The sequence below is a fragment of the Lutjanus erythropterus genome, chromosome 15 (assembly GCF_056507025.1).
Source record: "Lutjanus erythropterus isolate fLutEry1 chromosome 15, fLutEry1.hap2, whole genome shotgun sequence".
NCBI lineage: Eukaryota > Metazoa > Chordata > Actinopteri > Lutjaniformes > Lutjanidae > Lutjanus > Lutjanus erythropterus.
This window is the reverse complement of record NC_139331.1, coordinates 33051659-33067433: the sequence shown is the minus strand read 5'-3', so window position 1 is coordinate 33067433 and position 15775 is coordinate 33051659. Positions and strand designations below refer to the sequence as shown.

Sequence of the window (15775 nt, the reverse complement as noted above, 5' to 3'; positions counted from 1 at the left end):
GACCAAACAGTGGACAATAAAGATAAAATCCTCTGTCCTTGAGTTATGTGTAATGTTTTATATCACCAAATTGATATGGTTTATATATCATTAAGTTGTCAAAAGTATCATTATTTCAAACTTGTTTAAAACAATACCCTATCTGTTAATCATAGAATCAGAAGCACCAAAGGCCCCAGGTGGGCCTTGAGAGGCCATGAAAAATAATTTAAAAAAAAGTTTCAATTTTATAAGTTTAAAATTACCATAAAATTTACAATAATCTTTAAAGTAATCATAACTAATAAAACAAAGCTATGGGATTAAAATTACTTCTGTCACAATAACACCAGAAGGTACTCGTCACTGATATGATTAATCCTGTGTGTTGATCAGAGTTGTGATTAAATTTGGGTGGGCCTTGGAGGATTTTCTGATTTCAAAGTGGGCTATGGCGTTCTGGAGTTTGGAATGGCTGGTCTCAGTTCATCCAGAGATACTTAGGAGATTAAGTGTCAAGTATAAACAATATGGCAGTATCTCTGATGGCTGGCAAATTTATATTGTCTCACGGTATTTCTGTTGTCCTATCGTCCAACCCTGCTTCAGACAGTCATCATCAAAACTCAGAACCGCTTGCACTTCTTTTACATCAACTATCTCCATCAATACCTGTGTTATATTGTGTGTAAGATACATTGTTGTGTAGTCTGTTCTCCTGCACTCTTTTGTTGTGTTCATTCTCTACAGGACAAACTGTCACGTTTTGTGTCACACTGTAACTTAATAATATCTGCAGTCCTCTCTTTTCTGCTATGATCAGTAGGACCCTGTACAACTGTTTGCTGCCTGCTGTCAGCCTTGTGTTTCCATTAACGTCTTCCTCCCTTCCTCTCTCTCCTCCACTGGACCCTCTGTTGAGGTGACAGTGGAGTGGTTGCTAAGGTGCAGAAACTGCTTAGCAACTGTCTCCGACGGGGCCGCCGTGCTGACTAAACATTCTGATGTCACTTCCCTGACGATCAGCATAGCAACCAGCTAGAACGGGTAATGGCCCTGCGCCTGTCTGCCTGGTGTGCCGTCCATATGTCAGTGTCACGACGTACACTTACAGACACGCACGCAATTTAATGATACAAGTGTACTCAATCATGTACTGAAAGTACAACAAGTACAAAAAAAAAGAAAAAAAAAAGAAAAAAGAAAAGTCAAACATAAACTGACAAAGCCAGAAAACCACTCGACCAAATCCCTTCAAGAATATGTCAACACACACAAAAACACCAAACACACACACTGGCCAATCTGTCCATATATCTTTGGTCTATTTCTGTCTCCCGGCAGGTTATTTTAGGCCACCGCAGTTGCTAAGCAACCAGACTGCAAACCAGGCGGGCAGAGGAGGATCCCATCAGCAGCAGACAGCTTGTCCTCTTTCTTTCTACCCCATCCCCTCGTCCTCCTCTGTGTCTCTCTACGGTTTTCTTTATCAGGCTCGTTTCCTGTATCTCCCTCCTCTTCAGCTTCCTCTCTGTATTTCACTTTGAACCACCACTCACCTAATCATTAGCTGATAAAGCCGTCATCACAACAAATACTTACATTTATCTAGATCTTTGCACAGATAGAGATGCGACAATGAGCCAATTAATCGATTAGTGACCAACTATTAAATTAATCGCCAGGTGTTGTGATAATTGATTAATAGTTTTGAGTCATCATTTAAGAAAAAATCTCAGATTTCAGCAAAACAAGACATCTGAAGACACAACCTCAGGCTTTGGGAAATAGTAATCAACATTTTTCACCATTTTCTGACATTTAATCGATTGATCAAGAAACTGATTGACAGATTAATCGGTATTGAAAAATCTTGTTAGCTGCAGCCTTACATACACATTTGGATCATTTAAGCCACCAGTAGTACAGCAGATGTCACTTTTAAGCAAACCTATTGTTAAAAAAAATCAATATTCACAAATTATATGCATTAACACATGGACATTTACACAGTCACACTACAACGGACTGAAAATTACACAACTGTTGACCAATCCTAAGCTCTGTTCTCCCATGATTACTGTTATAATACTGTTGGCAGCTGTCAACGATTTGAGATGAGCCTTTTAGAGATGGAATAAACAACACCATCCACACGGTGAAAACATCGTATTGCTTTTACAGATCCCTGAGCACATCTTTTCACTATAAATGCTTGTCGTTTGGTCTAACAATGCCTGAAACCTCCTTTCTGATGTCAGAATCAGTGGGCTGCCTCAGACTATTTTTGTAAATTTCCAAAACAATCTGACAATCATATCCATTTTTACAGATTCCTGAGCACATGTTTTTCCTGTCTTCAAAGTGTGTATTTGTAGTATATGTCGTATACATAGACACTTGGCAGCCAAAGCATTAATGGGATAGTTCACCCAAAAATGAAAATTCAGACATTATCTACTCACCTTCACAGCGAATGAAGGTCAGGTTTAGTTTTTTTAGTCCACAAAACACTGCTGGAGTTTCACAGGAAAACAATGTAAGTGAATGGTGGCCAGTTTTCAAATATAAAAAACAACCAAAAGAAACATAAAATGCCTCCATACAGCTCATCTGTTGTAATGCAGGTCTGCTAACGACCTGACATGCTGTTCACTAGCACATGCACACATCACACCACACACATCCAGTTCAGACAGTGCATGTGCACATGTGAACATGGCTCCAAGCTAAAGATCTACAGTGAAGATTCAGGCTAAAAACACGGTGTAAATGATATCTTTCAAGTCAACTTGGCATGTCGGGGTTTTAGGAGACTTGGATTACACCAAGTGGTTGTTTTTTACTGTTTGAAAAGTGGTCACCATTCACTTCCATTGTCTGAGAGATTCTGCAACACTGTTTTCCGGTGAAACTCCAGCAGTGTTTTATGAACTAAAAAACTAAACCCGACCTTCAATCAGCATTACGGTGAGTAGATAATGATGATTTTCATTTTTGGGTGAACTATCCCTTTAATGCCTCATATGCTGGTCTAACAATGTCTGAAACCAACTTTTCGATGTCAGAATCAGGGGGCTGTGTCCGATAATTTTTGTAAAATTCCAAAACAAACAATCTGACAATCATGTCCATTTTTATGCAATGACTGGTGAGGTGTGAGGAGGTGAGAAAGTAGAGCAGGTTTTTAAACTTCTTTCTCAAGACTTAGTTTCTCACTTTCCCCAGTTTAAGACATTTTGAGTGACCAATTTAGCAAAATATTATCTTCGAAAAGAGAAAATCTAAAACTGATATATTTTGTTGAGACAACTTATTCTTGGAGAGGAATCAGGAAGGCGCTTTGATGCAGCTCGGAGGAGTCTTTGATGTCAGACGTTTTCAGGCAAAAACGTTAAAATTCAAAAGAGGTTTAAACACTTTTGCCTTTAGACACGTCAGACAAACTTGTTTGTTTCAAGTGTACTGTAGCCTAAAGGTTTTGGAGATGGGATAAAACAACATTAGTCAGGATGTGACATGTCCCCAAGGCATAATATGTCTTTTGACATTTCTTAAGAATGTCTTTGTAGTTTAAAGCATATACGTAAATGTGGGCACTCGCCAGCAAAGGCCTCAGAGAGGACAGATGACCTACGTTGTCAAAGACTGTGCTCAGCTGCGACCGGTGTATTAAGGGATAGAAAGGACAGGAGCAGTGCTCGACATACTAGGGTTGTCACAATAGCAGAATTTTAAACTTTCACTGAAAAGTCACTGAACACTGTCTGGTTTTGCTGCAAACCAAATTTCCAGCAGGGCAATAAGACTGAACTGAACTTAGATGACTCCTAAATCAGCACTTGAATCTTTTTTTATAGCTCTGGTATTTCCAGTAACACAATTAATGGATATTGGATCGTTTTAAACACATGGTATTGAGAAAGTATAAAAATATTGATACTTTTGACTCCTTGAACCACACAAACAGCATCTATTTGATGATATAAAAAAAATTACACATATTTAAAGGACTTTTATCAAAGTCATATTGTAATGATGTGATCTCGAATGAACACTTCAATCTTTTTTTTTAAAATAGCTTCTGTACTTTTAGTACTTTTGATGCTATTATTAACAGATATTGTGTTGTTTTAAATGAAACTTATTGAAAAAGTATCAATACTTTCAAACATTTGACAACCTTAAAAGATACAGTAAATTCTCAAGCTATTAAATATATGGTTCAAATAAGGGTCAGTAAAGCTTTGAGCTTGTAAAGTGGTGTTCATAAGTAATTTCACACACACACACACACACACACACACACACACACACAAGCACATCTTTGTACAACTTCACCACTGATATGATTTGTGTGTACATCTTATTTAAACATTCTCAGTTTCTCTCCAGCATCTTTAAATCTTTTTATATATTCACAACCTTAAAGGACCAGTGTGTAGGATTTAGTGACAGACTGTAAACACCTCATCTCACGTTCTCTGTCCAACCATGTAGGAGAACCTACTGTAGCTGCAGAACTCATGAAGGCAAAAGGCCCTATCTAGAGCCAGTGTTTGCTGTGTCCATTCTGGGCTACTGTAGAAATTTTCAGATGACTATTCGCTAATGAAAACATACCTATGAATATTATTAGGGCTCCATCTAATAATTATTTTCATCAAGGATTAGTCTGTCAATTATTTTCTTGATTAATCAATGAGTTCTTTGGTCTATAAAGTGTCAAAAAGTGGTACTCAAATGTCTTGTTTTGTCAAAAACCCAAAGATATTCAGTTTGCCGTCATAGAGGAGTAAAAAGAACAGAAAATATTCACATTTAAGAAGCTGAAGCTCAGAGAATTTTGACTTTTTTTATCCAAAGAATTGGTTAGATTATTAATTTAATAGTCGATTAGTTGATTAATTGTTGCAGCTCTAAATATTATATTCCATTCCTGTCTTATTCTGCCAATAGATAAATCTCACACACTGGACTTTTAAGTGTGTATTTTGGCCTGATTTTACAGCCAAAAGTCTTTGTGTGACCTCAACACTGATATGATTTGTGCATACATGTCATTTAAACATTCTCAACTTCTTTTTCCATCTTATAATCTTTTCTACACATTCACTAACTTACATTTAAGTTTTTCACAGCTTTACAAATGGAGATACATAAACACAGCTTAGAACTGCAAAGATTATGAATTGTCAAATTAATTGGCAACTATCTGGATAAAAGATTAACCGGTTTGAATAATTTTTCAGAAAAATGATCTGATTCCAGCTTCGTAAATGTCAATATTTTCTGGTTTCTTTCCTCCTCTATGACGGTTAACTGAATATCTTTGTGTTGTGGACAAAACAAGACATTTAAGGACGTCACCTTAGGCTTTGGGAAACACATTTTCCACAATTTTCAGTTGATTTCAATCAGTAAATTGAGAAAATAATCTTTTGATTAACTGACAATGAAAATAATTGTCAGCTGCAGCTTTACTGCAGACTTTGGATTTTTTTCTGAGCACCATTTCACAAGCTCAAAAGTATATTTACCTTTATTTGAGCCCACAGAAAATTCATCTTCAACATTGCAACAGCAGACTCTGCCATGTGTAATACATTATAGCTGCAGTCAGTCAAACCTCACACACCTCTGTTCTCTCCCTTTATCTCTTACAGTGACTTGCCATGTCTTCCTCTCTGTCCTCAGACTGTGTGACTCCCTCAGATTTCTCCAGGCAGAGTTAAGTCTCAGGAAGTTAAAAAGCACAACAAACTCTATAGTAAAAGGAAAACTCTATAAGGGAAACTTTGTACGTGTTGGCTCTTTGCCAGTGTGTGAATGTGGAAGTAAGTGAGTGGGACGGCTCTTTATATAGCAGCGGCGCTATAGAATGAACTTCAAACTTCTCACAGATTTACGAGGGCTGCCCTGGGCTCTGGGGGCGCAAATGAAAGGAGCCATTTTTCACCCTGTGTATGTCTGACTGTGTGTTAATGTGCGCGTCTGTGTGTGTGCGTGCTCATTTGGGTTAAAAAAAAAGAAAAAAAAAAAAAGTTTGAGACTCTGAACTCTGCGCTAGTTTCACCTGCATGTGGTCGGGTGAGTGTGTGGAACGCAGAAAGGCCTGAAGTGAATGTAAATAAATAACTGTAAGTTTAATTATTACAGACACACACAGTCTTGCCTGCCAGATTTTCTGTGTGTGTTGGCTAAATAAAGCTCTCAACTGCGAGCTCAGAAGCCAAAGGAGTAGTGGTAATGATAGCTGTAGTAAAGCTGGTGGTGGTGGTTGTAATAATATATGTGGCTACAAAAATAACAGTAGTAGTAATTTAATATTTATAATAATAGAAGCAGTAATAATAGCAGTGATAGGAGCAGTACTAGTGAGAAGCAGCTGAGAGAGTCGTACTGTACAAGTACATGTATTGGTTAAAGTTACTGGTTTGAAAATTAAGTATATTTATTAAAATATTTGACATAAATACAGTATTTCTGTACTCTATTGAAATATTTAAATTTTATATACACAGTATTATTCTGGTGTATGCTGTTTACATTTATCTTACTCTGCTGCTACTTACACCAATGTGCCACTGGTGTAATTTTGAGTTTAATTGCTTTAATTTGCTTTAATTCTATTTTTATTTATATTTTCTTTACTTCAAATTATTTCTTTTTCATTTTCTATTATTTGTCTATGACTATTTATGCCTTTGTGCTGCTCCAACACCTGGATTTCCCCACTAGGGATCAATAAAGGCTTATCTTATCTTATGTTATCTTATCTTTATTGGTATCTCCGTCTCCATTTACAACAGCATTTACAGAGGGAATTATTTTAATGTTTTATGCATAAACATTTATCTGCAAAACAACTGATGTACTGCCATGATTTCAATTACTCAACAGTATAAAAAATGAGTTTGTACGATGCTGAACCAATTAAAATGAGTACTTCTGATACTTGCTGTAACACTTGACACATTTTTATAGTCTGAAGAGTGCAAAAGAAACATTTATAACTGTTTTCACTGTTTAATTATAATAAATTAAAAATAACTTAATGAACTGATACATTTCACAAAGGAGTTGTAAATTCATTAATTAAATTGTCATTAAAACAATTTTAAAAATTAACAAGGTCATGATATTTTGCTGATTCGGTTTCCTATAATTATTAAATTTCAGAATGGAGTGAATGAAAAGACTTTTCAGGGGTTGCTTTTTGTTTTAAAAACAGGGAAAAATACAGATATACTCATATAACAGATACACACAATACATGCAGTTGATAAATGGTAATAAATACATGCATTGCATTTGTGCTTTAATGTAAAAGACAATATTGTTTAAGCATTAACACCTGACTCCATACATTGCATGTACTTGTATATTCATAAAAACCTTGATTGCATGACATTAAAGTAGACTGGTGTATTTTAATCATTGTGATTCAGCTAGTTTCACTCAATAGTAAAAGTACTTGTGCAAGTAGCATCACTTGTGTTACCGTTCAGATGTAGTAATGATGCATTACTTCCAAATTAAGCCAAATCTTCCTTACCACATCATTGGCGGTGTCGTTCTCGGGTGTCTGGGGCGGTTCGGCGGCAGCAGGACTGTTGGACGGCATGGCAGGGAGCGGCTCGGTGAAACCAAGTTTAGAAAGTGAAAAATGGAGCAAATCAAAACATGGGAAAGGCCCTCAGAAGCACCAGGTGCAGCTTCATTCAATCTGTCGGTCAGTCGGTCGGTCGGTCGGTCTGTCTGTTGGTCGGACGATCACTTGCTCGCTCTGTCCTCCCCCTCTCCTGGGAGAAGAACACACACACACACAAACAGCATCGTGACATGAGTGGATTTACAGTAAGAGGAAATTTTTAGGAAGTTTAAGTAAGAAATCATTTTCAGTAAGTGGCTGACATGCTGTTATCCCTTTCTCCTCTCTCTTCCTGAGTCGATACACCTCTTGCTAACACACACAGCCCCAAGGTCAAGGCTGTACAACAGGTGTGTGTCTCTATGAACTGCACTGTACTTGATTGATGGCCTCCCACAAAATATTCCATTTCAGAGCAGTAACAGGTTAACACACACACACACACACACACACACACACACACACACAGGTGTCCTCAAAGGAATCTGCAGGAATCAGGGTAGCTTTCAACATGGCTGTCACAGTGTGATTGATGTGGCCGGATGAAACTGTCCCTTTTCATTAGACAAAATGTCCACCTTTGAACTGCAGGTAACGGGGACAAAAATCGAAAATCCCTCAAAACCCGTTAACATGACTCAGATCTGTTTTTTTTTGTGATGATGTGATGGTATAAACAGAGACAAATCACATTTAAGCTGATTTTTTTTTCTTACTGTATATCTGGCCCTACATCTGTTAATCTCAATTTGTCTGATTTTGGGAACACTACAAACGCCTCACAGTTATTTGAATTACTGATTATTATAAGTTTTCTATCTTTTTTTTTTTTTCCTTTTTTGTTTGTTTGTGTTTGTTTTTTGGCTTTTTTTAACAGCAGGTAGTACAGATAACACAGAAGGAAAGTGGGAGGTTACATGCAACAAAGGTGTGTTTTAAGGCGACCAGGATCAACTATCGCTGTTTTGTTTTGTTTTTTTTATTGATCATCTAATGAAAAAAAACAAACAAACATGAACAGTAATACTAAAAATCTCCCAGAATCAAAAGTGACATCTTTAAATTGCTTGTTTTGTTTGACTAACAGTCCAAAACCCACTGAGATTAAATCTACAATGATATAAAACAGCAAATCTTCCAATTGGAGAAGTCGAATGACTTTGGCTTTTTTTTACGTTTTACGTGATTAATTGATTAGTTGATTGGTCCATAAAATGTCAAAAAATGGTGAGAAATTAAGAAAATCAGTGTTTTCCAAAGCCCATGGTGACGTCCACAAATGTCATATTTTGTTTACTGTCATAGAGGAGCAAATAAATCACATTTAAGAAGCTGAAATCAAAGGATTTTTTGGGGGGGGGGGGGGTTTCTAAAAAAATTGCTCAAACTGATTAACTGACTATCAAACTAGTTGCAAATTAATTTAATAACTGATTCATAATTGATTAATTGTTGCAGCTCTACTCCAATTTGACATTTTTAATGTCTCCTAGCAACCAAGCATACATCGTATCATTGGTGCAGCCAGTGCAGGAAAATGGAGGGCAGCTGTGAAGGAGGTGCTCAGTGGCGAGTCAGCCATGTGTGACCTTGTAAGTACTTGGGCTCATCTTGACTCTCTTTTGTCTCATCAGACTCATTACCATTAATTTGTTGGAAGTTAATAAGTGACAAAAGTATTGAGCGAGCACAAGAGAAATTCAGTATCTAATCAAATGTCTCCTGACAATGGGCACTCGGACAGATTTGTCAGCGCTGAACAAATCTGGAGTGTAAAACCCTGATTTGTTGAACATTCAGCCTGATTTGCTTTCTCAGTTTTCTTCCAGCTGTTATGGCAGATTGTAAGCTCTTGAGACCGTTAAAGGGTGTTTACCAATGACAGACTTCAACAAAATGTGCACATAACTGGCTGTGAGGCTGCTATCTGTCCATACTGTAAGTCTTTCAAACAAATTGAGACGCATGTAAACTGCTAAAAAGTTAAGCAGGTTTTAAGACAGCCAGTAAAGGATGGACTACTGCTCACTCAAAATCTCAAGTCCAATTTTGTGTGCAGGTGATACACCAATCTTTGCCATTATCTTGGGTTTACAAAACAAAAATACTTTCCAATAATGTCTTTTTCCCTCTCTTAAACAACTAAGCTGTTAATTGATTTACATTTGTATGTATGCATGCTTAAACTGTGAAATAAATATTCTCTTCCCATGAAGGAAGAAATATTTAGCCCGTAACATGGCTTCGTTATATAAAACTGCTGCTTCTTTCCTTTTAAACTTTTTCACACATACATCTGATCCACTAACTTTGGCCAGTATGGATAGGACCATCCCTAAAAATGAGAACATTATGTTACAAAAGTCACATGACATAGGTGGAATGAGTCATGTGACACACTTACTTGATACATGCAATGTCATGTTACTTAAAACTTTAAATAACACTGAGTTTTGTTTTCTCATGGGGTACGAACCCGGCGTCCTGGGTGAAGGTTGAGTGTTTGTTTGACCCATCCAACCACCCCAGCTCATCTATATGTGGACTTTCTTGCTCTTAAAACCATGCCACCTATTTTTGTTTATGGAAAGCATCAGCGAATCACCTGTACACAAAATTGGATTTTGGTATATGCATGTGCATGCACGTTCAAAGTCTAACAGTGTGTTATTTATACCCAGAAGAGGAAGAGAGAAGGCTGCAAATCTAGACATACAACTCCTTTTGGTGGCTTTAAACATTCCTCAAGCTCATGTTTCTGTCCTTGCTACGTCATATTCTGAGACCCATTAGATTTCCTCACTGATTATCACTTAAATTGGTTTTGTGCTCAGTGATCTGACATAAAAAAGACTTTTAAAAAGGCTATAGCTTGTGACTAGCAAGCAAAAATTCATAATTACGAGCTGTGAAGTACTAAAAATAACTAACCAGGCTAATTTAAGTTTTGTCTTTTATTTTCAATATCATGATACCATAAAGTGCATTACTGTGCTTATCCTAAAGCCATTTAAAAATGCAGACAAGGTTAATAAACTCATTTTTTCAAAGTTTGTTTGTAGTGTGTTACTGTCTGGTAATGCAGAATAAAGCAAAGGTACTATAGCTATGCAGGACCGGATAAAGCCACATGGGGAACTTGTGGCAACATTTAGTTGTGGGGCTCTAATAACAACAGTTCCTTCAGTTCTCTTTGCATTGTGTCAGTATCATGTTACCTCTAAGTATCCATTAGGTACAGAACGCACTGCAGAATATACATGGCAGCTGCATTATGTTTTACCCAAAGATCAAAAAACCAACCAACCAGTGCCCTACTGTGAAATACTGCCCTGCATCATGCAGTCATGCCCTCAAAGTTTGCTTAAATGCTGAGGGCAGGGGTTATGTTACAAAAAATGTCATATCTACTGAAGGCTTTAGGCTATTGCAACCACATTTAGTGTACATGTGTGGCTCTGAGCAGGCAGGCGTTCCAAATGGGCACGCCTCCTGACAATGCTGCAAGCAGCAACACCAGGTGCCAAGCAATCGGCGCGTTACGAAAGGGGCACCCACTCCAAACGGCCACACCCTGAACAGCACAGGGCATTAAGGTCCTTAGGCTGTCAGTTTATATTGCCCTTTAGTGCTGCACATTCCCAAACAAATTTGCAACTAATCAAATCACCACAAACTAGGTGCCACACAGAGATTCTTGGTTTAAATCATCTAAATTATGCACATAGATCAGTGCGTTATGCATTTAGGTTAGTGATTAAACTGTTGACCAGACAGAGAACACCTGCCACACACCTTTTTATAGAGTTGTAATTTTGGGTTATACAATTAAAACCGACTTATTTTCAAATAGCATTAGTTTAGCTGCACATTAGCATCCAAATTACACCATATATTACATGATAGCATAGGTCACTTTGCCTCCATTTCACTTCTGCATGAGCATGTCAGGTGTCAGGTCAAGTTTTAGTGTCTGTATTATTGCGAGTCAGTTCAGGTGTGTGATTTGTTCAGACTGGTGTCAGATACTGATCACAATCTACACACAAAAGCAGCTTAAAATACAATGTTTGCATGTGCCTAAAACAAAATTGGATCTCAGCAGTGATTTGGATTTGAGCACAGTGCGAGTGCAGCCAATATGTCTGGCTTTCCTCAAGACGTATTGTACAGTATGTCACTCCTCACGCTGTGGCCTTACATCACCTACTGCGAAGACAACAGGCAGCCGGCCAGGGTTACCAGCGGAAAGACAAGGGTGGAAACTTTGCAGAAATGGGTGTACAGTATCCACCCCACACCCCCGGGGGCTCCCTACACGAGCTCCAGGCTCCAGGCCAACCAACTCCTCCAAGTTCTGCGTATTTAGGTCACACACACACACCTCACACTCATATAGCAACTCTATATATGTTTATTCAAATTGTTTAAGTCTTCATGCAGCTGTGGTTTAAATTAAACTATAGTCAAAGGCCCAAGCACAAGCCTGTACTACTGGGAGGAAAAATGGTTGCGCAGAGAAAAAGCTTCAGAGGTATGTCAAGGTAGAGAGTGTGAGGCAGTGATAAGACAGGGAAGTAGGTGATTCATCTTCACATTAAAAGCATCAAATACATACATTTCTTTACCATTCTTCATTTAATTTAAACAGCTCTTTATCTGTTTTCTTTCCTCTTACTCTATCTTTTGTGCTGCTGTAACATTATTACACTGACAGAGCTGAGTATCTGAGTATCTTTGCTATCTGAACTGACTGACACTCACATCCTCACTAGTATAACATCACGACAGATACACAGGTCAACAAATTCTAAAGGCAGGTAAAGACAAAGGCAGGTAACTCAACTGAGATGTCCAACTTCTAACACGTGTCCATTTTCACAGAAATCCAAGTGGACTAGGATTCATAAATAATAAGGTCATCTGAGGTCATGAGTCCATTTCCACCAACACATCATGTTCTAACACATATCCTCAGCAGATCTTGATAAAACACCAACAAATAAATCTCTAAGATGTGTTAATTAATCAGATTTGTCATGGTTTATTACTTCAGCCATCATTTCTTCTCCACACTGCCAGGAATTAAGTTCTCAAGAGCAAACGATGAATACTTTATTTATTTATTGTTGGTCTAAAGGTGGTGGAATTTAAGCCGAGGAATAAGTGTTAACTTTATAATTCCTAGAAAAAATACACAGGACATGACCTCAGTGTCCTTAATGATAGCTACGACCCCATCCAAGTACTGGTACTTCTAACACCCAGACTTAAAAGAACTAAAAAACAGAAAATATTTACTGGTGCCAGCTTCTCAAATGTGCATGTTTTCTGCTTTTAGTCCCCTGTGACAATAAGATGAACATGACATTTAGGACTTGTGGTCACACAAAACAAGATGCTTGAACTCCTGGACTCCGGGAATTTCTTTCACTATTTACTGACATTTTACAGATAAAAACTAGGGCTGCACAATATAGTGAAAAAATCTTAATGTTATTATTTTAATTTACTGCGACTGCAATATGATTCTGGATTAGTATGAATGATCATTTTTACATCACAAAATTAATTTTCAGTGAAAAAACTATTGCAATCAGGACAAAGTGACATTTGTTGGAGCGTACCAAAGAATATTTTCTTAGATTTGTAGGTCAGAACATCTCTGTATCTCTAAATCATTATAATACTGTTTTGTTTCACATATAATCTTGATCAAAAAACTGCAGTTCCTGTGATTTGGATTTTGCACTTGGCCATGTTGAAATGTTGATAATATATAATTGTGCAGCCCTAATCAAAATATTATTTGATTAATCAAGAAATTAATGACAATAGAAAGACAAGGATGGAAACAAAACAAGGAAATAATTAAAGTTGCAGCCCTACAATATATTAAGCCTAAAATGTTTTTCAGGCGATGGATCCCTCAGCTGATTGAAAGATGGACTAGGGATCCTCTATTAGGTGTATTGCATTGAACATTTCAGGATTTCTCTCATTTGTGCTCACCTGTAACAGCTGAATTAACTGCAGTTAACAGCAGGATAATAATAAAGCAGACTGAACAGTAACAGTGCTAAAACACGTAGCAAAGTAGTTTGCCACACAGTGATTTAGTAGGTTAGCTAGCTTCTATCAATGTGCTGTAAATTAAATGTTTAGGTTTACAAACAGTCCAATTTATCCTAAATTATATTATGCTGAACTCATGTTAATGTGTATTTTTAGTCATTAAAAAAAAAACCTGCACTAACTCTAAGGACCCTCCACAGGTTGCAGACCACCTGTTGAAGACCCATGGGCTAAAATAAATTAAATCTTCCAGTAACAGAATATTAATTAAGGTTAATGTGCATTTTTATACAACCATCTAAATTTAGAAAAAATGCACCAAACAGTAATTTGGAAGCCCCCCTGCAGTAACTCTGGCGGACCACCTGTTGAAGGCCCATGGGCTAAAACACAAATTGAATCTTTCAGTAATAGAATATTAATTCAGGTTAATTTGTATTTTTAGACAACCATTTAAATTTTTAAGAAAAAATGCATCAAGCAGTAATTTGTAGGCCCCCCTGCAGTAACTCTGAGGACTCCCTACAGGCTGCGGACCACCTGTTGAAGATCCATGGGTAAAATACAAATTTAATCTTTAATAATAGAATATCAATTCAAATTTAGGGCTCCCAGCTTGTTAAATGTGCATTCATCAATTCAGAATATCGATATGGTCAAACTGCGTTAAAGTATTTTGATTAGAGACCTACATCGACAAGCAAATTTGTGTTTAGGTCAGTGTCTAACGTTCGTCAATGAGACTTTTATTTTTAAAATCCATGGCGGAAGTGTTGTACTTCTTCCTGCAAACTTGACGGAGCCCAGCTTTATGACAATTAATATTGGGAGCGACCTCATGCGGCCTTTACCGGACGGCCTCTCATAAACGCCGTATAATCCCGGCGGGGGTGTGTGCGGGGCGGGCAGCCGGTGAGAGACACGTGCGTGAGTGTGTAGCGCCGATAATCTTACTGGGTCAGGTAAAAAACACACACGGGGGCGCGTTCCAGACCCAATGCACTCAGTAACCTCGGCAGGCGCGCTCCCGCCGGCCGCCCGCTCGCTCTCCGCGGAGGTGACGGTTCCGCGCGCTGATGTGTCTGTCTGCATCTGGTGGCTGAAGAGAAGAGAAGAGGACGGACCGCTCCGGTTTAACGTTACCTGCTGCTGTCGGGGGGGAGCATGGAGACGGAAGGGGGTACGCTGCACCGGACAACGTTTAACACACAGTCGTTATGTAACGGCTGTCCGGTCTCACCGTACAAAAACTCCCCAAGTTCACTCTCCCCGTGTACGAACCGCTCCGTCTTCACGCGCACATCATCTGCTAAAACGGAACCGACGGTTTGGCTCCGGAGCGCGCGAGCGATGACTTTAGGAGATGACTGTGGCGAACTTAACGGCTGTACCGGGGGTGCGTTCACGAGCTAAAATGTAATGTTTATATTTACCGTGTCGTCCGTCCCTCCGGTCGTCGCTCTCTCTCTCCTCTCGTTCACTCTCTCACTCTCTCTCTCTCTCCCTCCTCGCGCTCTACCGGGTCTTCTCTCCGCTGCTGGCTCGCGCTCCTCTCACACACACACACACCAACCGGCCTGCTCCTCTCTCACGAGCCGCAGAGGCTGCCGCACCGGAGAGAAAGTTTCCGCGGGGTCCTAAAGTCTACAGCTGCACACAACACACACATACATGAGCGCGCACGTGTACGCACACAAGCAGATGGAGACAGGTGTAGAAGTGCAGCAGACTGAACAAACACCAACAGCTCTCTCCTTGAACTAAACATCAGTTAAATCTAACTTTAGAAAGAGTCCGTTGTTGAGTACCTGGACAGAAAGATGACCTATAAACATTAGAAATATTTCAAAGCAGGTTTAGTGACATCATTATGAGAAATTGCTGAGTCAGCAAAAGGGTTTTCACTTAGCACTTAGCCCCAGGCTAAAGAAACCTAATTTGCATATCCCAAAATGGGCTAATCCTGATGTAAACCTAGGGCTGGCTGGCCCCGCTCCAGAGCAAAGTTAGCCCAGAGTTTTTGAGGATGTCGCCTGAAATTTGACAAAACCCAGGGTTTAAAAAATG

At 38.6% G+C, this 15775-nt stretch overlaps 1 protein-coding gene across 1 annotated transcript in view; it reads right to left on the bottom strand.

Annotated features, from left to right (window-relative positions):
- Nucleotides 1-15279, bottom strand: part of LOC146314724 (DNA (cytosine-5)-methyltransferase 3A-like) — an 82473-nt gene extending 67194 nt beyond the window's left edge. The window contains exons 1-2 of the mRNA XM_084738023.1: nt 15142-15279; nt 7538-7784 (exon numbers count right to left, since the gene is read on the bottom strand). Coding sequence (XP_084594149.1) covers nt 7538-7606 — 69 coding nt within the window. The 5' untranslated portion in view covers nt 7607-7784; nt 15142-15279. The remainder of the gene's footprint in view (nt 1-7537; nt 7785-15141) is intronic.
- Between the last annotated feature and the right edge of the window lie 496 nt (nt 15280-15775).